The sequence below is a fragment of the Phyllobates terribilis genome, unplaced genomic scaffold (genome assembly GCF_046119375.1).
Source record: "Phyllobates terribilis strain yellow unplaced genomic scaffold, ASM4611937v1 Scaffold_2__4_contigs__length_985480577, whole genome shotgun sequence".
NCBI classification, from domain to species: domain Eukaryota; kingdom Metazoa; phylum Chordata; class Amphibia; order Anura; family Dendrobatidae; genus Phyllobates; species Phyllobates terribilis.
Genome location: NW_027362762.1, coordinates 648264632 through 648291512, shown reverse-complemented (window position 1 = coordinate 648291512; position 26881 = coordinate 648264632). Strand labels below are relative to the sequence as shown.

Sequence of the window (26881 nt, the reverse complement as noted above, 5' to 3'; positions counted from 1 at the left end):
CTTTAAATGGTGCTTTTATGTCTCTTGTTTCACAGCTTATAGGAGACTTTCTTACTGGTGCGACGTGATGTCTCTACGTCTTGATACAGTGCTGGGGTCCCTGTTGTGGCTGTTTCATGTAGTAGAGAAGAGCGGTGTGGCCTTTTCCCTGTACTGCTATTCATATAGTGTGGAGGACTTGTTCCTGTTAGCTGCCGCTTCTGGCTGTGGTGCAGGAGTCCCAGGTGTGGCTTGTTGATGCAGGGGAGGAGGAGGGCGGCGTGACCGTCTCCCAGCGCTGTGGCCGCATATTGAATAACTTTGTAATTCAGACAGGGTCATCATTGAAATCCAAAATAATAGCAGTAAATATAATTACAATCCAACGTAAACTGTTGTTTGTAATACAAAAGGGATGGAACTTGAAGCCCTTGACCTTTGTTATGTTCCAGGTCGTAAGTAATGAGAATGATTAGTATACCGTTCTGGTTAGAAAAAAGTCTTTTTAAGATTTTGAAAGGTTTATACCCAGCTGTCGCAGAAGATCAGTTCCTTCATCCGAAGAAGAAAGGGAGAATGTTTTCTTTCCAGCTTTAACTTGCAAAGTTGCCGATTCGTACCGACGATAAATTAATCCAACAAGGAGAAGTTCTTTTGTAGTTTGCATAAAGGCTTTCGTCGCAAGAACAGTAGATTTTGAAAGATCTTTGAATAAAAGAATGCTATAATAAGGAGATGGAAGCTTTTCGTAGTCCCTAGTTCGTTTTAATAAGTAGTTTCTTATTACAGGAGAATGGAAGACCAATTACATCTCTTGCAATGTCTTCTGCTAAAAATTTGAGTTTGGAGATTTAGTAGGTCTTAGTAACAATTTTGTTCTCATCCAAATTAGGGATTAATTGAGATGCCATTTTTGCGATATATTGTTTCAGTTGAGGGAGTGAGTGATTCAGGTATACCTCTTATTTTTAAATTATTTTCCTATTACGGTCTTCAAATTTGGAGTTTAAATGTTGACATTTCTTTTTGTATCTTGTTGAGGGAATGATTGATCTCATTTTGGTACTGAAGTGTATTGATTAGTGGGTTTTCATTTTTTTTTGAGTCTTTTTACTTTGTTTTAGTTGTTCTTGCAGGAGAAGTTGGAGTTTGTGGGTCAGATACTTCCAAGTCTTTTAATAGAGTTTTAATAGAGTTTGGCTATGTTCACATGTTGCATTTTTGCTGCGTTTTTTTCTGCAGGCAAAACCTGCTCTCTTGGCAGTAAAGAGGCTGCTTACAAAAAAGGTTTTGCTGCATTTTTTCAGGTACATTTGTCTCTTGTGCATGCTGATAAACTTTAGTGCCCCCCCCAAAAAAAACATGATTCAACTGAGTGTTCTGCACCAAAACCTGATACCTGTGTTTTTTGCTGAATTTTTGCACTTACTCATTGCTTTCTATGGGTGAAAAAACGCTGCAAAAACACTGAAAGAAGTGACATGCTGCAGTTTTCCAATTCAGTTTGGAAAAAATACCAGTGTGCGTATGAGATTTCTGAAATCTCTTAGCTTTTGTTGGTACTGTAAAATGCAGGCTAAAATTTTAATAAAAAAATGCAGCAAAAACGCAACATGTGAACATAGCCTTATATCGATCTGTGATGACATTTCCCTGTTTAATAAAGGATCCTCTAGCTTATTTGAAATTGCCTCGTTCTGATTGTTTTCCGTGTCGCTGATGAAACTTGCCAGCTGAATGCTTTGTGTGTTGGTAATAGAATCAAGTGACGCTAGAAAGGCCATACACAGGTTTTTCATAAATTCTTTGGAGGGTGGGGCACCTGTAACGTGAATTTTGTCTAATTTTCACTTATTGTATCTGTATTTAGTTGGATATTTTTACTAAAAGGGACCTCAAGTGGAAGTGATTCTTGATCTGAGGAACTATTATACTCACTATTTCATTGTGACTCACGTGTGATTTCAGAACGGATGTCTGATGTTCCATCTGAAAAGCCCTCCTGATTTAAATCCAGTTCCTGAGAATTGGGGTATTCTGAGTGAGAATCCAACATAACATTGACAGGAGTTTCCTCATTTACATTGTCAGTGGCAGTATGATATTTAACATATCTATCACCATGCTCATAATCAATCTCCAGAACTTTCAGATTTATTTTTCATATCATGACTGTGCAAGCTCTGTGTATCAGTAAACTATTCTAAACACAATCCTTTGTATTCTACGTCATTATATTGGGTAAAACAGTCTTGTTCGGAGTGGTGGGTGTAAGATGTGTCAGAGTAGTGACTATTACCATTGCCGACTATGGGTTAAGGAGGATTCAGGGAAAGAAGTAGTAATTCTCTTATAATACTTGCTCATCAGATCCCCTTAGGTTATTATATTTATCATTCATCTCCATTTGCTGAAATGAATAGTTTTTCTGTAAACAAGAACATGTTTGTACTGTTGTTAATTCCTTGATAAGGATGTGATCTGAATAGCAATCATTGTTTCTCCTTAGATATCTTTATATTAGGAGAGTTCTGCACTTTAATCGTGTCAGTAAGCTACAGAGAATGTACATTGCTGAAAGTATCTTTTATTATTGGTATTTCTTTATCATTATTCTTACAGCTCCTGTATCGTTAGTTTTCTGTCCTCATATTGTCTCTGAAAAGCTTTCCGCGATGTCATTGCAGAGCCGCTGCTGTCTGCCCTGCTCCTGTTGATCACCAGCCCTGAGAGCAAGCGGATGCCGCAGTCCCTACACTTGTAGCGGTCTCCTGTTTCTGACAGGGGATTACAATCCCCGTATCTGAATTCACCCCATTGTGCTCACCTTGTTTGATGTTCTGCTGCGCACCAGTCCTCTTGATCTGGTCTCCAACAGCTCCAAAGGTCCGCTATGAGACACTGGCTTACGCGTCTGTCCTGCTCCTGCTAGTCACCATCCCTGAGTAAGCTGACGCCATAGTCTCTGCACGCACACCGGTCTCCTGCTTCTGACAGTGGATAACAACCCCCGTACCCGACTTCACACCATTGGGCCTACCTTGACTGATGTTCTGCTGGGCACTAGTGATGAGCAAGTATGTTCTGTTAACCCTTACGCCGAGTATACTCGGGCGAGCACAGAGTATTTACAGCGTGCTCGGGGGTTAAGTTTTTGTTGCTCCATGAACATAATTTGCGACTGTTTGACAGCTTTGGTGCTGCGTGTCCCAGAACGTCCACTGCTCCTGCTCTGCAGTGGACGCTGCTCCTGGGTGCGCTTTTGGCGCCGAGGCTGTACAAGCTGCGGCTGCTCCGTCTCCTCGTGCTGCTGCAGCATGGGTTGCTTTTCTTGCTGCTGCAGCATGGGTTGCTTCTCTTGCTGCTGATGCGGTGGGGTGAGCTGCTGTTAGGCCATTATGGTGCACTGCGCCCCTGCCTAGCCGGTGATCTACCCTTAAGTACTCTTATTGTGCCAGGGAGATCACCGACCGACGTCCCTGCAGCTTCCGGTACTATGCGCATCATCGGGCGCGACTTCTGGTTTCGTCACTTCTGGTCGCGCCCTGTGACGTCACATCTGGGAAACGGGGTTGCCGGCCACCATACTGTGTAGGTGCCGCAAACCGCCGCCCGCACGCGAGGAGACCAGTGTCGGCGCCCTCCGCCGTGCTTCCAGCATGCACAGGACCGGCCGCAGCGGAGACTGTGCCCTGCCACAACCGACCGGCCCTGGTCTGGGTAAGTTGCTGCCGACGAGTCAAGGACAGGAAACCACTGAGGCGGAGAGAGGCGCCGCCCTTTTTATCTTGAAGGTTTCCTGTCCTTGAAGGGCGGATCCCATCTCTCGTTGTGCTGTCATGGGTGACAGAAAAACTATGATTTTTACTTTTTTTATTTTTTTTTATTTCACACTCTTGTGAAGCACCTGCAGGGTTAAACTTTCTTATACAGTAGCAGTTTTAAATACATTGAGGGCTGCAGTTTTTAAAATGGTGTCACTTATGGGGGGATTCCACTAAATAGGCCACATGAAGTCACTTGAAGCCTGAATAGGCTCTTAAAAAAATTAGGACATAAGGTTCCTTTAAAAAATGTATATATTTACTAACAAAATAAAAATCACTAGAAAAATTATGTTGCCGTAAAGTAGACATATGGTAAATATTATTTATTAACCACTTTGGTATGACTATCTGCTATAAAAGGCATAAAATTAGTTTGAGAATTGCTAAATGAATGCAAATTTTATTGACCTAAATTTACCACTAAAAGTACAATGCGCCACAAAAACAATCTGAGTTACTAGGATATGTAGAAGCACTGCAGAGTTATTACTACAAAGTGACACGTCAGTTTAAAAATGGGACTCAATTCTTAAGGCGTCAAAAACAAAAAAGTACCTACCAATCTAGAGCTGCCCTTTTTATTTAATAAAACAAAGTATACACAGATTGGTGAGTTTTCTCAATATAATGCAGTAACAAAACCTTGCAGACCCCAGAAGGGCCCAATTTTCTTTTAAAGTTGGTCCCGAACTTCAGGGTTGTGGGATCCAGACATGCAGAGCAGGACCCCACAACGCTCCACGGCTGCTCTTACAGAGAGAGAGCGAGATCTCCCTCTTTTCTTGAACCCCGCGCTGAATGAATGCCATCATTATATCAGTTACCATTTGGTAACGGTTCAAAAAAGTACACGACAGCACTGGTTTAGGGCAGAGAGCAAGATGTTGCCATTTCTCTGCGATAGCAGCCGCAAATGGTTGTAGCATACTGTTCTGCATGCCTTTCAGCATTGGGTGCATAATGGTGTACTTGTAAGTGTACTGACTGAATGGCTACATACATAAAATCAATTTAATTTTATATGCACAAAGAATATATATTTTAGAGTACACACGATATAAATTAAAATCATTGAGTTTACAAAACCAGGTAAGTACATATTTATCTCTGTTAACAAAAGAATTAAATCAGTTGTACAAGAATGAATAAATCAAGTATATGAATAAATGTAAATTCATAACTGCTGACAGTTGCCTAAAATGTAATAAACTATACTTTAAAAAAAAGCTAGAAGTAGGTAACTAATTTAAAGGAGTTTTCCATGTTCCAGCTCAATTTTTGCAATCAATTTATGTGACTGCAGATTGGCGAATCCTGACCGTGTATTATGCACATTGTCAGGATTGAGTGGCCACAGAGCAGAAATTTAGCTGAAACCCAAAAAAATACCCTATTTAAGAACAAACGTACAGTACCAACTAAAGATTTATTGGGCCTTAAATGGCCAGCATTAGTGTCTTGGTAAAAATGTTGCCTTAAGCAACCAGTTTCAGTTTTCTATTATTGAAACTATAATGGAAAAATTTGGTTGCTGTACAAAGAGCCTTTTTGGGACAGTATTGATATCACATATAGCTCATGACCTGTTTACATTAATTTTGTATATAAATTTTGGGGAGTGACATTTTAAGAAATGTCTGAGTGTAAGGGGTGGAGTCAGACGGCCATATTACTCACTCAAGGATCGCATTGCAATCCTCGGACTGCAACTCAGTAGAAGGTCTTCAAAAAAAGTCACCTCGGTAATCTTCATGCCCGCTGAGGTCTCCTGTATACTACGTACATGATCTATCGCATGTTTGAGCATCTGATCTCTGTGTTCCTGTTCTTCCTGCGTTTCTTCCTCATCTACACCAGACTTTAAATACTGCAACATGTAATTCTTGATTAGGTCTCCTTCCTCTAACAAAGTATTGTGAATGCAGGGCAAGTCTTCTAGGGTTGCCATGTTCAGCATGTGTATCAAAGCCTGGCAGATTTGTGCTCGTAAACTAGAACAATATTTAAATTCCAAAAAATCTTCGGTGTCTTCACTCTTTTGCAATGCTGTAATCAAAGAATTCCAAATCTTGCCAAATTGCTCAATACTTCCGTACTGTTGCCTACTTGAGGGTGTGGATAGTGCCATTGCCGATTTGATCCTGACTTTAAAGTTCTTACAGGATTTGACAACACTAGTGAGGGCATTATAAGCATCTGCGCTCCAGGTCGCTTTACCTGGAAATCAAATAATTCTTGGCTTTTAGTGTGTCAGGAGAATGATTGTGTGAGATTATTATAGGTTATTATTACATATACATAGTGTATACACACACACACACACACACGTACTCACTGACCAAAAATATATACGCAATACTTTGGTTTTTGCTCCCATATTTCATGAGCTGAACTCAAAGATCTAAGACTTTTTCTATGTACACAAAAGGCCTTTTTACTATCAAATATTGTTCAGAAATTTGTCTAAATCTGTGTTAGTGAGCACTTCTCCTTTACCAAGATAATCCATCCATCTCACATGTGTGGTATTATCAAGATGTGCCTTAGGCTGGCCACAATAAAAGGCCACTCTAAAATATGTAGTTTTACAGTATTGGGTGGTCCGGAGGGTAAAAAACAAACAAACCAGCATCTGGTGTGACAACTATTTTCCTCACACAGTGCAGCACATCTCCTTCAAACAGAGTTGATCAGGTTGTTGCTTGTGGCCTGTGGAATGTTGGTCCGCTCCTCTTCAATGGCTGTGCGAAGATCTTCCATGGCCAGCATACTCAACGGACATGTCACCTGTTGAGCATGTTTGGGATGCTCTGGATTAGCGTGTACGACAACGTGTTCAAGTTCCTGCCAATAGCCAGCAAATTCGCACAGCCAAAGAGGAGGAGTGGACCAACACTCCACAAGCCACAATCAACAACCTGACTAACTCTATTCGAAGGAGATGTGCTGCACTGCGTGAGGCAAATGGTGGTCACACTAGATACTGACTGGACTGGTGGATGGATTATCTCAGCAAAGGAGAAGTGCTCTCCTGGCTTCTAAGGGCCTCAGCTCTTGTAGTTATATTATGGACTAGATTCATCAAGACCGGTGTGAACAACGTCTGTCTTAATGAGGGGGCATTTTGGAGTCAGAGGCTGCTTATTCATTAATCAAGATCCTATATATGACAAGTGGTGGCGTCTCACACAAAATATTACTCCGGCCATGGGCTGGATTAAAGATTATCTGGCATAAGGTACATCACAGCTCGTGATGAGTTAGACGAACTTTGGCATCTTCCTCACCACACCCCTGTCACACCCTAGCTCAGTCTATTTTGGCGGAGCTAGGAGAAGCTGGGGTGAATACACCAAAAGATTTTTCAAAGCGATTTACACTTGAATTCTGGCGTAATCTTTTTGATGACTAGGGGCCTATGTCCATATACCTGTATGAGGGCATGATTTTTGCAGGAGTTATATTTTTTAATCCCCTCTTAACTGGGCAATTTTCCTTTTTTTCCCCCTTCGGTTCTTCCAAGAGCTATAACTTTTTTAATTTTCCATCCACGAGGGACAAGTTGTAGTTTGGAATGACATCATTCATTTTACCATTCAATGTACCGGAACACCGGGAAAAAAATCCCAGTGCAGTGAAACTCAGGGAAGAAAAACGGAATTCCACAGTTTTTGGGTTTTATTTTTACAGCTTTACCCGGCAATGTAAGTCTTTTTGTCAGTACAATTATGGCAATACCAATCTTCTATGTTTTTTGTTGTTTTTGTTGTTTTTTTTTTAAAGTGAAGCCCAAACACACACACAGTCCCCTGGCTGCCATGTCAACTCATCTACAGACCATAAACGAATGGGTGAGGTCGATGGGCACGTGGAACGGTACACTCCCAGGAACGTGCGCTGGAAATGCAGCTAGCAGAGATGGACAGCGAGATTTAAGGGGTCACCAGCAGCGTGTGGAGCTCAGCTCTGCTTGCTGTTGTTAGAGGCAGATGCTGGCTGTGTAACACAGCCAGCATTGGATGGGTATGATGCAGTCTCAGCTCCTGAGCAGGCATCACACATGGGGACTCGACAGTGGACATATGCTGGTATATAAAATGTTGGGAACAAGTTAAATGGTATAATTTAATTATCCATATAATGCATTCAAAAAGTTTAGAAAACAATTCTTGTGGGACAGAACAACAACAACAAAAAAATAGAATTCCACCATTGTTTTTTAGGTCTCATTTTTGCATTCAGTTGTATAGTTTGTGTCGCCACATTCTGAGAGCCATAACATTTTTTTAAATCTCGCTGTAGAAGAGGGTAATGCACGTAATGCAACTTGTATCCCTTATTTTTCTGAGGCAGGAAGAGCAAAAAGTAGCAATTCTGCCATTTTAATTTTTTACACCATAAACTGTGTGGGATAAATAAGATAAAAAGTAAGAAAAAAATTAATTATGGAACAAATAAGGAATGATGGTGAAAACTTTTAACTTTATTTTTTTTTAACGTTTTTAAACTACAATACAATGCAAAACTTCTCCACTGCAGGGTATTGTCCCTGTGTGCATTCTCCCATGGGGAATTATAGGGGGTTTCCACTTGTTTGAGAAGTGGTTCCCAAAAGCTTTTATACTTGTAAAATAAACTGTGTGGGTACTTTCCCCTGGTCCAGCACTGACTAGGACGCTGGTCCGTTCTCCCACAACATATGAAGCACCATAGACTGCCTCTCTACATGTGATGTATATGTAGGTCGCATGTCGGAATAGGGCTGAGATAGTTACATAGGTTGAAAAAAAGACCTAGGTCCTTCAAGTTGAACCTTTCTCCACCAATTATAAATTCTTGGTCCCTAAATTATGTCTAACCAGTCTTCGAACTATTTAGATATCACACACATACACAGCAGGTTGAGTGCTACTCACCGAGTGGAAGGGCTGTGTTTTTGAACACATTCCCCAGTGCGTAGCATGCATTCCACTTTACTTTCATAGTTCCATCCCCAAGTACTGTTGCAATCAGGGCCTGAATTGAGCTTTCAATGCTTTCACTGAACCTTGGTTTTACAATATGGTACGGCTGCAAAAAATGCAATAGGTTTCCCAATGCTCGAACAGCGTTGCTTTTAACCTGTAAATAAAGTTAAAAATCTTAATATATATATTTTGTTTGAGCTACAGCACATTATTTTTTGCCTTTGTCTGATGGTGGTCGTCAATTAGTACATTCCTAACATTTATCAAGCTAACATTGATATTAACCCTCATTAACCCCTACAGGAACGTTTATAGGCATGCTTTGTGGCCTGAGCAGGGAGGGAAAGGGGGTATATGGTGGTAATCGCCTATTGAGAATAATGGATCCTATATTATCTACTATGTATATACAGATGTTACCTATCATTATCCTCCCTGTAACAATAATGACTACTCAACAGTGATCTGCACAGAACAGGAAGAACCGTATACACTTAATAATAAGCTTAGTGGTCAGTGTGAAAATTGCAAGATTTCACGTTATTTCCATTATAAATGGACCATTATAGCAAGGAGTCAAAAAATATTACTAAACATTAAAATCATTATACATCCAAATGTAATTTATTTAAATACAGACATTATAGTTATGAAAAAGCCATCCTGAATACAACCCATGGGAGCAGCCATCTTGGGATTGGCAGCACAGTCTGCTGTGCTCTAATAGGACACAGCCACAGATACCAGGGCTTGTTGTGCTAGACTATTTTATATATATATAGAAATATTTTATACAGTTTCCATCTGGAGTCCTAAAATCGTGTTTCAGATGCAACCCCGACGGAGGCAGTCATAGTCACTTTTTATCCTGTCGGTTGGACCACGTTGTTGTGTCATTCTAAAACAGGCGTACATACAGAGAGGGGACACAGGGCAGATGGAGTACAAAGTAACTGTCAGCAGTTCTACCTAAATCACAATTTTCAGGGATTTAGAGAAAACTCAGCATAGAGCACTGTATGAACGCAAACCAGGCCTAAGCCGGTCAAGAGTGATGAAGTCTGAATTCTGTATGGAGGACTTTGTGGGGCGATTACACTGTCTACTGGTTGGCCTACGACTTTGTCCAAGTTTTTCATTTTTACCTTCTGTGTGTTTGACATCCCTGTCTTAAAGGCTGCTGTTAATCTCTGATTGTTGAGCGATTGCAGGGTGCCCATGGGTGTTCATACTGCTTAAAAAGCACGACTATCTGGAGGAAAGTTACTCATATTGTCCTGGGAGTCGCTCGCTTTCCCTAATAGGGGCGAGCATGGAGTGTTACAATCACCACGCACTATAAAATGAGCAGCGGCTGTAATCACGCCCTGGCACTTTGACTGACATCTCACTCTACAGCACATCTGCACATTTAGGAAGTTGCTTTTTTTTCCCCACTTTTGAATGAAAAAATAAAAATGGGTTGTTGATTTTGGTTACTACTATAGGTACTCTTTAAAGAGGTTGGCCACTTTCTCTTATTACTGCAACTTTCTTAAATGAATCAGCATTCCTGTCCATACAATGGTTACTGGTGGAGGAGCATGTGACCAACCAGTCCATCAGCCTCATCTGATAGGGAAGCAGCTTTCCCATTTGAGGTCTTTTACAATTGCAGGAGGCTGATGGACACATGGACACATGCTCCTCCACCAGCAGCCATTGTATGGACAGAAATGCTGGTCAGTTTGGGAGAAAAGCTGCATCTACAAGAGAGAGATTCCAACACGTTTAATATATTCTGTTAGAAAAACTGTGCATGACTGCAGTGATGAGGAGTTTAAATGGAAAGATGGCCAATAAATGTCTGGAGACAACTGGAAGAGCATGAATATTGAATGAAGCAGCAGGGAACATGCAAGACCACCAATTCAAACTCCTCTTCCCAGAGTAGTAAAGCAGAAGGAGGAGGGTGAAGTCCTGGATAAAGTGTGTGTGTGTCACCAAGGTACCTAGCCATGGTGATGTGAAACCTGGAACAGCAGGCTCCAGCACATATAGTGCAGAGAGGTTTTTGTTAATGGGCCCAAATTGTGGGTCCGGGTTTTAGATACTACTGGGAGAACTGGGCAGGACTGGTAGTTCCCAAACCTCCTATCCAAATTTTGCAGCCTGTATAAAAGGCAGCTGAGCTACCTCATTAGCTGTCTGGGAGTAGAGGTCGTCTACTGGTCTGCTCGAGGCAGAAAGAGGTCTTTCTGCTGCAAGAGTCTTGACGTTGCTCTGACTGGGTGAGATATGGACAATTTTGTTTTTTCTTTGCTGGTCTTTATGCCGAAGAAAAGGCTGTTTGTTTTTCTTTATGTTGGAAGAGTATGAACTTTAAATAAATCTTCTTGCGGGAACAAGACACTATGTGCCTGTGCACGTACCTAACCCTCTGCCAGAGAAAGTAAATGCCTACATCACATTGAAGACGGATAAGGGGGTTGGAATGCCTAAAGATCAGACAGACAAACTTCATTTTAACAATTCCTGTAGGAATAACATGTAGTTGCATACCTTATCTTTGTCTTTTGATGCTTCAGTTGCTGACCTCAGCATTTTCAGAAGCAACAGGTCTGAAAATTCTTCCTGAAAAGTATGTCCCATAGACTCCCTGAAATAATTTGTTAAACATATGAATACTTATATGAAATCAATATTTTCAAGACATTTCGTATTAAGTATGAGTGCCACACACATTTACATGCTTTGCATGTTATCAATGAAGTTATTAATGGTTGTCTGAGGAATGCTCTGGTAGGCTGAATGCACTTGGGCAGGCAAACCATCAAGATCTTCTGCTGGCAGCAAACTTTGCAAATATCGACCAATGACATCCCAGATATACGTGAAAGGAGATAGGTACTCACACTGCACATACCACAGCAGCGCGGCAGGGAAACTCGGCTGGGCGAGTAATGTTTAGTTGAAACGTCAGTACTTGATGGGGCATCATACTGATTGAGGGGATGGATTATGGGGTCCATAATACTGTGTGAGGGGCTGTGGGAACCATCGTACCAAGTGTGGGGTGGGCTGTGGGAGCCATCATACTGAGTGGGAGGGTTATCTATGGGGGCTATCATACTGAGAGAGGTTGTCTATGGAGTCCATCATACTGAGAGAGGTTGTCTATGGAGGCCATCATACTGAGAGAGGGGTTGTCTATGGGGACCATCATACTGTGAAATCCATCATACTGAGTGAGGGATAGGCTTTGGTGACATCATACTGAGTGTGGGGCTAAGGGGGCCATCATACTGAGTGGGGGACTGTGGGGGCCATCATACTGAGTGGGGGACTGTGGGGGCCATCATACTGAGTGGGAGACCAGGTTGAGACGATGAAGTCACCTGGCCCCATGGATATGTTGTTTGGGGTTGCCAGATTGGACCCTACGGTCGCCTGGAACCCATGGAGATATTAGGAGAGGCCAGGGTGGGACCCTCGGGTCTCCTGGCCTTGTACCTTGATGGACTGTTAACTTCCTAAGCTTGCTGCTACCTCCTCTTTGTGGGAGCCCGCCAAAAGCAAGGGGCCACTGGTTGAGGTAGTTGGCCCTGGATGTCACAAAGTCGCAGCTGCTCTATTCTCGGCAGGCCAGGCGAAGAGTGAGACTGTGTAATTTGCACCACCTTGGGCATTTGCTGGGACTGTTCTATGTGTTTATTGTCCGTTTGGTGGTTCAATAAAGTATTGCCACACTGTTTTACCATCACCCTGTGTTGTCTGAGTAGTGTTTCTTCCCACGGAAGACCCCGGGTCTTCACATGACTCATAGCCCAAAGTCATGCAAATGGCAGAGCCGATGGTTTGTGCAGACAATGTTTAACGGCTTAAGCTTGGTGTGTGATGTCTAATTTCACTTGCAGTACAGAATGGGTCAATCATGGAAATAGTGGTACAGCCATTTCTCCAAGGGTCTAATGAGCCATTTTTCTACATGGCATGCTACGGTGAGCAGCCAGCATGGCCTAAATGTGTTACCATAGCCTGCAGAGTCTCTGGACTCGTCTCCCATCGAGCTCATCTGGGACATCATTGGTCAGTAATAACCACATTAATATTATGCCAAGGCGTGTAAGTGCATGTATTTCTGTGCATGGTGCGGATACTCTATACCAAGTAAATCAAGATATTTCGAAAATGTGGTTTCCATTTTTTAATCAATTTCATATCATTAATATGTCCATCAATCAATGATTTCCAAAAATCTATGATTTTTCCTTCTTGGTGTTACAATATCAATATTGAGGAGTGTATAATACCTACATATTAACGATTAATGTGTCCGTCAGATTGCCTAGTGACCAAGCGGCTTTGGCACGCACATTTGGGGATCTGTCATTGAGAGACATCAAAATAGCATTTGCTGTATCTGCTACAAACAAGACGTCCTACAAAAGATAAAAAATATTAATTCACTAAAGATACCATGATTTATTTTGTTTTAAAAAATCTTATCTTGATTCTAAGTTATTTTATTGCATGATTTAGCTACTTGGAATAGTGGGCAGTAAAATGTGGACAAGTGGAAGCAGACATGCTAGAAAAGTCTGTGGGTAGCGCATTTCATAAAATGTACCAGAATGCCGAGGAAAGGGAAAAATCTAAATGAAAAAATATGGTTTACTTATATTGCAAATAGAAAGTGAATGGTATAATTATTGTATTTGCTGTCAGCTCCAGCATATAGAACTGCACTGACTTCTGTACAACACTCATCTAGAGAGACAATGACAAGGACTAACCTGTCGGAGGCATGGAAATAGGATGTATACTCCCAGAGCTCGGGCAGCGGCAGCTTTTACCAGCGGATTTTCACTGTGATTCAGACCAAGCAGCAGTGTTATACATAGTATCTGACGGTTGTCCTGCAATTATAAGAAAATAAATACTCAGTTAAATTGAAAATTCTGTGTAACTATTCTTACATGCAAAAGAAATTTCTTCCAGATTATTTTCCTTAATTCTATTGGCAAATTTCACTTTAGATCGTTCCCAATTACATTTTTGGGCATTTTTTAGCTCCAAATGTAAGATTTGCTGATAACACACTAAGGATTTTAAAATATTTCACCACTCTTAAACATAAAATTGCAAATTAGGCTTATGGTAGCTTACAAGATGTAAGCATTAGGACACTGTTTTAAAGGGAATATGTCATCAAGTTTTTGCTATGTAATCTGACAGCTGCATGATGTAGGGACAGAGACCTTGATTCCAGTGATATTTACTCAGTGCAGCAGTAGTGATACTCTGTTTTCTCTGCGGTAGATTTAGCAGTGATCAGAATGTTGAGCTGTGTATAACCCCACCACCACCACTGATTGTCAATATACAGTATATACAGAAAGCTGTCAGAGAGGTGCTAATCAATGGTGGGGGTATGGTTGGATCAGGAAGTATAACACTTGTAGTAATAAATTTCCTGCTGATAAAACACTGATTTCTTGAAACCGCAAAATATAGCCCACTAAGTGATACATCGCTGGAATCAGGGTGTGTCTTCCCCTACATGAAGCTGCTCTCAGGTAGCAAAAACCTGCTGATAGATGCTGCTGTGATATAATGCTATTAACTTAAAGGGAATCTATCATACACTACCAATCATTTAAACTTTAAAAGGCAATCTGTCAAGTGATTCATGCTGCCCAAACCGCGACTGCAGCTAAGATCTGATTTATATTGCCCTTGATAAAATCCGCCCTTAAGTTCAGTTTAAAGGCAGTTATCTCAGATCCTTTCACTTACTCTTTTATCGTAAATATGAATGTAAGGGTGCAGTTACAGATTATCATGAAGGAGTGATGCTAGGAATGTTGACTTCCCAATAGTCAGTGTAAACCGGCTGCTAAATGCCCAACGAATGAACTAAAAAACTCTAGGTTCCTGGGACAAATGATTTTTAAGCTTGCTTTTAAATCATTGTTCTCGACAACGCATCATCCTGTGTAAAAAAGACATGTGCTGCCGAGAACAATGGCAGTGCAGTCAGCATGTTGGTACAGGCTATAAACAGCTGATTAGTAGCTGTTTAACAAGGACAATCGTGTAGTGTAAATACAACTTCAGTAATTCTGATTTGCCACTAAAAAGACCCCACACGAAGAGCTAGAATATGACTTTGCAGATGTCATATCACCAGAAAAATCCTGTTCAAATATGAGAAATATGTATTTTTTTCTGAGTATTAGTCATATTTTGTCTTAAGATGACACAGCATCAATGTGAGCCTTACTTCCATACCAGGATAGATCTTTGAACAAATAAACAACATGTATGTAAGTACCTTTATAAGACTGAAGTGATTAACCAAAGCTAGCATGGGTTTGTAACTAAGAAGTCATGTCAGACTAACTTAATTTCCTTCTATGACAGAATCACTGACTTGGTGGATCAAGGAAACACAGTTGATATAGTATATCTTGACTTCAGCAAAGCATTTGACAAAGTATCTCATACCATCCTTATTGAAAAAATGACCAACTAAGGAATAGACAAGGCAACTGTTAGGTGGATTCATAACTGACTTAGTGATCGGACCCAAAGAGTGGTCATAAATGGTTGCACATCCAGTTGGAAGAATGTCTCAAGTGGGATACCACAAGGCTCTGTCCTGGGACCTGTGGTGTTCAACATCTTTATCAATGATTTAGATGAAGTAATTGAGGGTAAACGGATTAAATTTGCTGACGACACAAAGCTAGGAGGGATAGCTAATACTAGAGAAGAGAGAGAGAGGATTCAAAAAGACCTAAATAAACTGGAACAATGGGCAGCAACTAACAGACTAGTTTGTAACATCTGGGCAAGAAAAATGAAAAAAGGATATACAGAATGGGAGGAATAGGGCTAAGCAACAGCATATGTGAAAAACACTTGGGTATACTAATAGATCACAGACTGAACATGAGTCAACAGTGTGATGCAGCAGCAAAAAAGGCAAACAGAATTCTGGGTTGCATTAACAGAAGCATAGAGTCTAGATCACTTGAAGTCATTATCCCCCGCTACTCCTCTTTGATCAGACCTCCTCTGGAATACTGTGTCCAGTTCTGGGCACCAGATTTTAAAAAAAGACCTGAAGAAACTGGAGCAAATTCAGAGAAGAGCGACCAGAATGCTAACCGCTCTGCAAACAATGTCCGATGAGGAACAGTTAGAGGATATGGGAATGTTTAACTTGCAAAAAAGAGAAGACTGAGAGGAGACTTAATAGCTGTCTACAAATATCTCAAGGGCTGTCACACTGTAGAGGGATCAGGTTTATTCTCATTTGCACAAAGAAAGACTAGAAGCAATAGAATGAAATTGAATGGGAGAAGATACAGATTAGATATTTAAAAAAACTTTTTGACAGTGAGGGTGATTAACGAGTGGAACAGGCTGCCACGAGAGATGGAGAGTTCTCCTTCAATGGAAGTCTTCAAACAGAGGCTGGATAGACATCTGTCTGAGAGGATTTTGTGAATCCTACATTGAGCAGGAGGACCCTGGAGGTCCCTTCCAACTCTACCTTTCTATGTTTCAATCTGGCCACTGGTGCGGGGGGGGGGGGTGAATTATTCTTAGTTATACCAGAAGTACTGTTCCTTTGTTCAGTAGGTCATTGTTTCATGTAAGACTTTCCACTGACCTTTGTTTTATTTTAATTTGTGGAATGCCTGCTGTTTACGTATTGCATCAGTTCCCTGTGCTGTACAAGTCTGCACAACTTGGAGGACAAATATGCAATCTAATTGAACAATAAGGAATTACCTCTCCCCACCTTCCCCCAATCCTGTGGGACAGTGTACTGAAATAAGGGCTATGGTGTATAAAAGGGGCCTGTCCCTGTAACTGGGGTGATTCTACAGGACGTCAGCCAGGAACCATGGTTCCAGCTGGTGGAATACAGATCTGCTCCACTGTCCATCATTGAACCCACATTCCTAAGCTTGCCGCTACGTCCACTCTGTGGGTGCCCGCCAAAAGCAGGGTGAACGGGTTGGGGTAGTTGGCCGTGGATGCCCCGAAGTCTCGGAGGTTTTTATCACCGTTGAGCCAGCGGAAGGGTGAGATTCATTTGCACATCTTGTGTACTTGCTGGGAATGTACTATATGTTTTTGACTATTGGTGACCCAATAAAGTCTTACCGGAGTGTGGTACCCTCACCCTGTGTTATCTGGGTAGTATTCTGCCCATGGGGGAAGGAGAACGGCTGTTCAGGGCGATGAGCCCTGGATCGTGCGGTCTTTCTAAAGACAGACAGCCCAGTGGACGAGAGCGCCCACTGACCCTCGTGACTCCACATGTATCATAAAGCACATACAGCAATAACATACAAAATTAAAAAATACAAGAGATATATCATAGTATTTATATAAAAAAAGAAAATATATGAATATTTACAATTTCTATGCAAAAAATGTGCACACAGTCAATATGTAAGATAAAAAAAATGAACGATCTTTATTCATCTTAAAAAAATACATATATAAAGACAAGTAAACCAGAGAGTTACTGAGTAGGTGGTGACACACGCAGCGGCAGGTATAACAACATATAAAAAGTATGGTTTAGAGAAGAAGAAACATCTAGATTTGGTCAAGCAAAGCTCAAAAACTACAGGGACAAAAATGTATGTAGTGAGCTATCTAGTAAAGAGCAAAGCCAGGACCAGACCCAGTTCATATATATCAATACAATAAATAATATTGGTAATAACACCACAGAAGTGTGCACCTGTAAGAGGTCCTCCTGCTAGTGTGGTGCCAGCTCCAACATGGGTTCCGACACTTAGCCTTCGTCTGGGGGTCTTTCAATGTGCTATTGTACCTGCTGCTATGTGAATCGCTATCAACTGGGCGAGTCACTTTACTTATCTTATATATGTGAATTTTTGTAAGATGAATAAAAGTCATTCATTTTATATTTTCTTGAACGCGACATTGGCTGTCAGCAGGTATTTGCTACATAATCTGACAGCAGCGTGAGGTAGGGACACAGATCCTGATTCCAGCAATGTATCGCTTTGTTTACTGGGTGCAGCAGTTGGGATGGAATCACAGTTTTCTCTGCTGCAGATCTAGCAGAGCTCAGTAGTTGATCTGTGTATATCTCCGTCCACACCACTGATTTTTGTGTATATTGTATAGTGACAGAGCTGCTAATCAGTGCTGGGGGTGGTTGGACCAGGAGGCACAAGGTCAGTTGTCCTGTAGTGATAATCTCCTGCTGATAAAACACTGGTTGTATTGAAACAGCAAAACACAGCCCAGTAAGCTGGAATCGGGTCTCTGCTATTACATTATGGTGCTCTCAGTTTACATAGCAAAAACCTAGTGACATCTCCACGACATGGAAAAGACATATTACCAGACACTATCATCTGTGAGTATATGGATGAGGGCTGCAATGAATTGACATTGTGGGCTGCATGTGACTACCAGGCTGTAAGTTGTGCACCCTTAATACAGCAGTTATAGATATACATTATATACATTGAGTACTGATGTATTATTTTTTGTAAAAAGTGCTCTTTTAGTCAAAGCCATGAAATCTCGTGTTCTCACAATTTATGCTGCCACGAGAGGTGATGGGAAGATGCTGGGCAAGCTGCCGTAGCCTAATTTAAGGTGGTAGGTGGTTCTCTAAGTGTGTAAAGACATTAATACTTATTCAGAAGCACTATTGTACCACAACAATCAAATAAATAGTTTTGATCCCTTTTATGAGTGGTTTTATCTATGCCCTTGTTTAAGTGTGGCAAGTGTGTTACGTTTGTTAGAATGGACACAAAAGTTTCTCTTTCTCAGTTGTTTAACGATAACCAAAAACTTCTCTACTTTTGTAAAATTTAGCATATAATGAGAAAAAGATTATCAGCTTGCAGTTTAGGCTTGGAAAAGCAGATATTTTAAGAACAAAAAAATATATCTATATCTCCTTACCGGTAAACTGGTGAAAGCATCTGGCAAAACAGATGAAAGGGCATCACAAGCACTTGTCTGAAGGGTAGGATGCTGCTCGCTCTGTAAAGCTCCAGGCAAAGGACCACTCAAGATCATGCTCCAAAACGCTGCCGCCTGTTTAACAGAAAAGACAAGCTACAATCTGTCGGTTGTAATGAATTATTGCACTTGTCTAGAAATAAGTACAATAAATCTTTATCCATGAGCCATATGTAATATCACTTATCTCAGAGCCCTGTACCGGGCCCTCCGTAGCCATGCCATTTACACTACAATTGTCCCTCCTCTGTCATGTCCTAGTGTGAATCCAATAATGTATTTCCTACAATTAAATAACTGCGGCCTCTCTCCATTAATGCAGCAGGAGTTCCTTATACGGCTGAGCAAATACTCTTTGCTGTATTCAGAACTCTTATTGCAAAGAATGGAGAGAATCGGTTCTGGCACCATCTCTCCATTCACTGGTGGTCAGAAGCCAGCTGGAACATGAGATAGGGGGACCCCCATTCTGGAGATAGGTGGGACCGGCGTCAGACATTAATGGCATATCGTATGGATAATCGGGGGCAGCACGGTGGCTCAGTGGATAGCACTGCAGCCATGCAGTGCTGGGGTCCTGGGTTCAAATCCCACCGAAGACAACATCTGTAAGGAGTTTGGATGTTCTCCCAGTGTTTGCCTGGGTTTCCTCCGGGTTCTCCAGTTTCCTCCCGCACTCCAAAGACATAATGATAGGGGGATTTAGATTGTGAGCCCCAGTGGGGACAGTGATGATAATGTCTGTAAAGCGCTGTGGAATATGTTGACGTTATATAAAAATAAAGATGATTATTATTATTATTAATCATGACTGGTTCCCCCCAGCTAAAGGCAGATGTGCTGGGATTTTGTGCATATTAAAGGGGATGTCTGGCCCAAACCAATAAGTCTACGGTCACTCCGTGTGACTGTAGACTTATGAATCCCACCAGCACACACACTGTGGGGATTCGCCGTTTTCAGACCCGGGAACAGAGGGTATGTATGAGCATGTACATACCGTCCGGTCTCGGCACAGAAGCTGGGGAATCTGCAGAGTGACTGCAGACTTATCAGTTTGGACCAGACAACCCCTTTAAGATCGGAGTGTTGAATAAATAACACGCTTCCTTTATGTCCTCACACTTTATAAAATCCTCACAAAAATGATGGTTCAACATGTTATATAGCTTACAAATATATACGTAATCGAAAAACAGATTCTTAACATACCTGACAAACAGTCACCCTCTGAGAAACAGGGACTGACGAATCGGGTTTTTGCTGTTGGACAATACCTGTTCCCAATTCTTCTAACAACTGTAAAATAAATCAAGCAGTCACAGCTGATATTATTAGGGACGTCAGATGAACGACTCCTATTTTATCGGACTGGATCTTCTCTTGTACGACATGGATGATTATTCAGATGAATAGCTGCCATAGAATTCTACATAACTGTTGGCAAAATCAGCAGCTTGCTAGAAGCAGAAAGGCTATTAGCTGATCGGGCAGCACTTTGAAAGAGCAGGCAAACAGTTAAAAAAAAAAAAAAAAAAAAAAAAAAAAAAAAAAAGGATTTCTTTTATATGCATTTTAACCACAAAAGCGTACACTTTTTTATAAGAATTAGGACATGATCAGAAGGTCTTCTAATCTAACCATTACATATATCTTCTGACTTCAACTCTACCTGCAACAGTGTGTCCGCAGTAAGAGGATTTTTATGAGCAGCCTCTCTCATTGATGGACATATCCCGATCAGACACCAGAAATTAGAAGACTATTACAGTCTTATGACTTCTACAAGATGGTGCAATCCACCAGTTTTTAAAGACCTTTTAACACATGGTATGTTGATGGCTCTGCAAAATGAAGGGGCAACAGCTGCACTAAAATGTCTGAAATGGGCGGCTACACCACAGGTAGCTAGACCTATTAAATGGGTTTTCACATCTTACAAAATAATAACTTATCACTACTGTCACGGAAAGAAGGGGCCACAGCACTTGTTTAACGCTATGGCCACTATTTTTCCCTGCATCCCACCACCCGCTGTACAAAGGGCTGCGGCACGACCCCATTTAGGGCAACAGAGCTGTGCGGCAGGACCCTGAACAGCATGTAGAGATGCATACTGCGGTGTAAGGATTGTGATAAACCCAGGGATGGGACCATAGCTGATCAGAAAGTTATATCTTAGCGAAATAACACAAGGAAACTCTTAAAAAAAAATGTACATATATCTTGTATATATATTTGTTATGTAAGATTTGCTTTAGTCATATCAAGAGCAATTCATATAAGTGTAACAAGAAAACGCATAAAAAACAAAATTACCTTTGCACCGTGGAGCTGGATAGACGCATCTGTTTCTTGCATACACTTACATGCCACCTCCCCCAGCTCCATGAGATAACTCTGTGCCATACTGAAGTAACCCTTAACGAGACGGGCAAGCACCTATAGAACAGAATACATTTTGTAACGGAGTCCTTATATCATACATCCACGTTAAACTGCAACCCCACCATAAATCGCATAAAGTTTAATGCAAAAAATATCAATATGGCTCAAAATCATCTATTTAGGACTGAGGAGCGAGAAATTGACATTCACACCTGCAAGGCTTCAAGTCGGACAGGAGAAGGTTCGTACTGAATGTTAGCGGCGGAGCTGACATCACTGTCGGAATAGGAGTCTTCCCTTGGATTAACCACCAGCGAGATGCACAACCGTATTAGCCAGCAGGGCTCGGCCTGTGGCTGCTCACAATAAAGGCTTGCTCGGCCTTCTGCTTCCGGGACAGTCTCGTTCCTCCACCAGTCGGGGTCACTGAGTCGAGTGATGACTGCAGGCCCGGCATTTGGCAGCAGTGAAACACTTGGTTGCTGCAGAAGAACTTTCACTTCAGGTAAAGGCGTCTGAGCAGACACGATAGCGCCCAGTAACGTCAGGCTAGAGACACGAACGTTCACATCTAGAGACAAAAAACGCATGAAATAAATGACACAGACATGTCTTACATATGTAGGCACGGAGCAGCAAAAACGGTTAAAGCCAATTATGAAAAATTCATGATGACATTTTAACTTAATTCAGATTAAAGAGAACCTGATGACGGATACAGGCTGCCCGAACCACAGGCAGCAGACACTGACTGTATGAGCTCAGCCAGGTATGTTTGACTCGGAAAAGCTTTCAGGAAAAAAAACATACTTTAAAAGCCGCAGGGGACCGAGCCACATGGGAGCCTAGTCAATAAGGCTGGTTCCAGATGGCTTCATCCAGCCCACTGCTAATAACTGACAGATCTCTTCCTATACAAACGCAGGGAGAAACCTATCAATCAAGGAGAGTGGGCGGGGAGAAGCTGCAGTGGACCCATCTTTCCCACTAGTTACCCATGTGGTTTGGTCCCTGGTCGGCTTTTAAAGTATGTTTCTTTCTGAAGTCTTCGACATTTCTAAGAAAACCACAATTTATAAGCCTGTCAGGGACTGGGCCACACAGTGACTAGTCGGAAATGTTGGTCTCCAGTGATTTCCACCAGGGATTGGACTTTCTGACTAGTCACCCATGTGGCTTGATCCTAAGGGGCTTTTAAAGTGGGTTTTTCTCTGAAATGCCGCAGAATTTTAAAGTCAAACATACATGTCTGATACATGCTGCCTGTGGTCATATACCTGCTGTCAGGTTGCCTTTAAGGCAACATTCATAAATCCGTGTGACACCTCTTGGTCCAGTTCATTTTTATTTTGGACAGCACATGTACCCATACATATATCAGTTTCAAAAATGGGCCCATCTCTCCGGTCTGGGAGACTCAAAGCATGTCTTATTGTCATCCATTCTGCGGCTCAGACTCAGCCATTAAAGTTTATGGGGATCCGTATGAACACATACTGTATGTTTCAAAGCTCCATCCAAGATTCATCCATTTTTAACTGATACATTGTTAAGAGTCAATGGATAAAAAAAGTTCAGACAGTCTACCTGCTTCAATGAGAAAAAGGGATAAGTATAAAAACAGATGCAACTAGAATGAAACCTGAGAAGAAGAAAAAGTCAGTTTGTTCCTCTTGGATGGTAACACTCATACGGATGTGTGAATGTGAATGTAGCCCAACAAGCATTTAAATATCTGAGACTTAAAACATGTACACACCTTTATTACGAATGTAAGGTTTAATATGGTTCCAGACTCTAGTAAGAAGGCCAACTTTCAACCGATGATACGGTGCATTGGACACCAAATTTGCAAGGCACTGGAAAAGAAATTAAGAAGTTAAAAGTTAAATTGGTTATACACACTCCACTTCTTGAGTTCAGTCTTATATAATAGTTGCAAAAGCAAATAATGAGCATGTAGAAAATAATGTGGAGCAGCTGATATGCTCATCATGTTAGGGGCAGCCCAAGATCAGCATCCTCTCCCTTTCAAGGTAGTCTGACAAGTCATATCAGAAGTATCCTTATTCTGCGGTAAATCTCTAAAGCCCTGGTAAGACAGACTTTAAAGGGATAGTCTCAAGTTTGAACGTTGTCCCCTATCCAAGTGATAGAGAATAGCTTTCTGATCGCTGACAGTCCAACCACTGGTACCCCTACCGATCCAGAGAACCGGGGCTCTAAAGCTGTGGCACCAGACCAAGACCAGCAACGCCCCTCAGTCCCGACCACCCGCAGGTGATTATAATAAAAAAGGTGTTTTCCTTTTGTTGCAGGCCGGATTGGGGGTATACAAAGCATATTAGTATGCTGTATATGAGGGATGAATGGTGGTGGCCATATCTCATATGGGGCATACCAGATGACAGGTTCCCTTTAAGTATGGTAATTATAGAATGGGCTAAAACTGACCTAAGGTGAGCATGATCATGAGATCGATCACTTGGATAGGTCATCAATATTGGACTGGTGAGGGTCGGAAACCTGGCAAGAGAATAGGAGTTAATCTGCAGTACTCAGCAGTGGCTATGCAGTGCACCTCCATTCAATGTTTACATCAGGGGGTGCCAGGTGTCGGACCCTCACCAATCCGAATACTGATGACCTCTACCAAGATCAAGATAGTGACCAAAGGACCTCTTTAATGAATCTTAGGTTGTAATACTGAAAGCATAAAATGAAATATACCTTAATGATTTGTGTTAACGTTTGTGCTGAAGACTCGGCAACCACTGCTAGCAGCAGGCATCGGTGAAGTTCCCGTATACTTGAAGCAAGCGTGACAGAGAAAGGAGTGAAAGCTCTTTTATGATCATTTGCATCATCAGCAACAGAAAGGAAATGCTTTGAACCATCAAGAATAGCAGACAGGACTTGAAGAGCACATGCACGGGTCTAAAAGAGGGAATATGACAAGGAAAAATTATCCTTGCAGACAATCAAAAACCGTTTCATTCACTCACTTCTCCCATAAAACTGCTCTGAAGACAAAGTGAGTCGTTACCTTTGGAGAATAATCTTTAAGCACAACGGTCATCAAAGACACAGATTGTGGACTTCCTATTCCAGGCATATCCGGAACAAAGGCTGACCAATAGCCATAAAGAACTTTTTTTTCAATTGACTTTATTGTAGACAGAAAGCAGGATAATGCTCCTTGACGAACTTTGGCTTGGAAGGACCTTAGACCATAAAAACAACAACAAAAAAAAAAACATTTGACAAAAAGATAACCCATAAATGATCAAATGCAGATAAGTATTGTAATTCACTTTGCATATACTGTTTGGCTATATAAAGAAGTGTATGATTTTTCCATAAAACAAAACGTCTGGCTTCAGTTTAGGAATTTCAATAACATCCACTGCAAACAGTTGTATAACATCATCAAGCACACAGCCACGCAATCTTAACAGGGCTTATCCACTTTTTTTCTTCATCTTAACCTTTATGACATTTGATTGACTAGTACATCATATTTCGGGTCCCCGAATATGATGCCGGCTAAGGAGATGCATCATACCTGGCAGACAGTGGGGCTGTGTCACACATCCAGCAACTTTTACAAAATTCTGAATGATTTTATCATCACTTAAAGGGGTTTTCCAACAAACAAAGTTAATGTTAATCAATTTCTTTAATAGACAAACATTGGCATCAATATGGGTCATACTGAGGAGAAATTGCCATTTGTCAGTTTAGGAAATTTGTGGTCTTCAATAGTGAACTTCTAGTGCTATTATTATGAAGTGAGGCTGATAAAGCTCCAAGATTGGGGTCAACACTATATTAACACCCATGGGTTAGAACCTGGAGGTACAACCTCATATAGGTGGGATGGTCTGGTCTTGCAGTACTTTTTGCCCTATGGGGGATTTTAGAGACAGATTCACTAGTAGAATAGGGATCCTGCTCCATTCTGATGGTAGTTCTAATAATATTTTTAAACCTCAGACACAAACCTTATCTAAGATCCAGATATGGAGCTCCATAAACTGATTTGGGTCCCTACTAGTGATGAGCAAGCATGCTAGTTACTCGAGATTTATGAGTATCTATGGTGTGATCTAATGTTATGTTTGAGTCACTCCGTGTGCATGATTTGCGAGTGTTTGACAGCTTTAATACAAGTGAGGAATGCCTGTTTGTTAGGCATTCCTCACATGTATTAAAGCTGTCAAACAGTCACAAATCATGTACACGGAGTGACTCAAACATAACATTCGAGCACCTGAGCATGCTCGCCGAAAGGGTTAACAGAACACGCTCGCTCATCGTGCCTCCATTTTTACACACAAGAAAGAAAAAAGAAAATAGTACAATGCATTTTTCATGGAAGCACCCCACAAACTACAATACTGTTTTGTCCTGCCCCCGAGTGCACTGTTGTATGCTTATACTACTATATAATACAAAAATTTCTCACATAACGCACTTTTGAGTTCATGTCTTACATAGTCTCACCATAAGCGCTTGTTCAGACAGCACACTGACCAAAGTAAATCATTTGGGCTTTTTAGATTACAGCGTTTATGCAAGGGCTGAGTGTTGGTGTGATCTTATAAAAAAAAAAATAAAAAAAATAAAAAAATAAAAAATCGCAGCATTCACTTCCGGAGTATTGGAAGAGACTCGCCTATTCAAGTCTATGGGTGCACAAAAAAGCCCAAACAAAAATAAAAAACAAATCCCATTCAGTACATCCGTATTGCATCAGATTTTTACAAACACATTGCCATTATTAACATAGGAAACTGAATTTGACCTCGTACATTTTAAAATGTAGGGGTATAAAAACAGATTGCACACGGACGTAAAGTATGGACACACAGATGAAAATTTACAAGTTTTCAGGATGAAAATCCAACGATTTTTCATACACTCGTCTGAACCCGGCCTAAATATGCTATATAACAATCACTTGCACATGTATGATAATCTAATAAGTGTACAGCTGGAACAACAAACTACAGACTCATAGAACATGGAGTGAACAGAGCCTAAATGCTGAAAACTTTTTTTGGCACAGAAAATAATGCTTTAGTGCTACTTTATAAACAAATTTGTAGGTGTTTTAGCATAATACATTTGTATTTGTCTGCAGATTTCAGATCAGATTTCTTCCTGGCTAAATAAATTATACGTTGCCTCGAAGAAGACTTGTTGATTTGCACAGCTCCAAAAGATAGAAAACTTTGCTTAGCCCAATCCAACTGCGGATGCATAACAAAAACTCCATTCCTAACCTTATTTTACTCTGCAGGCAGCCTTCTGCGTCTGAATATTCAGAGTCACTACTGTAGAATTTCCTAAATCTTGAAGGTGAGACCACAGTATCTTTGCCAATAGTTTTCATTGGTGATTTCTGAGGACCTAAGTAGACACTTGAATTTGCATCGCCCACACTCCTTGTTAGTTTGTCTAGTGTAGGTACAAGACCATCTGACAATTCATTCTCCATGTCATCCTTTTTTTCTTCTCCGTGCTGGCCTTTCTTTGGTTTACCTCTAGATTTCTTCTTTCTATTCTGCATTATGAAAACAACAACAAAAAAAAAAAGACCCTTTAATGTTAACCAGTACAGGACTAACTAAAAGGGGAACTGTCAAAAGTGATCAATTTTTGCTCATTTTTTTGGCCCACTTGAGTATTACATTT

The 26881-nt window shown here is 41.1% G+C and overlaps 1 protein-coding gene across 1 annotated transcript in view; it reads right to left on the bottom strand.

Moving 5' to 3' along the window:
* Positions 1–4190: 4190 nt before the first annotated feature.
* The window catches only part of HEATR6 (HEAT repeat containing 6), a 49731-nt gene continuing 27040 nt past the window's right edge, over positions 4191–26881 (bottom strand). The window contains exons 8-20 of the mRNA XM_073666685.1: positions 26470–26750; positions 24228–24405; positions 23912–24118; positions 22941–23040; positions 21394–21752; positions 21113–21235; positions 20006–20092; positions 18734–18868; positions 13549–13671; positions 13070–13194; positions 11315–11411; positions 8723–8927; positions 4191–6023 (exon numbers count right to left, since the gene is read on the bottom strand). Coding sequence (XP_073522786.1) covers positions 5476–6023; positions 8723–8927; positions 11315–11411; positions 13070–13194; positions 13549–13671; positions 18734–18868; positions 20006–20092; positions 21113–21235; positions 21394–21752; positions 22941–23040; positions 23912–24118; positions 24228–24405; positions 26470–26750 — 2568 coding nt within the window. The 3' untranslated portion in view covers positions 4191–5475. The remainder of the gene's footprint in view (positions 6024–8722; positions 8928–11314; positions 11412–13069; positions 13195–13548; positions 13672–18733; positions 18869–20005; positions 20093–21112; positions 21236–21393; positions 21753–22940; positions 23041–23911; positions 24119–24227; positions 24406–26469; positions 26751–26881) is intronic.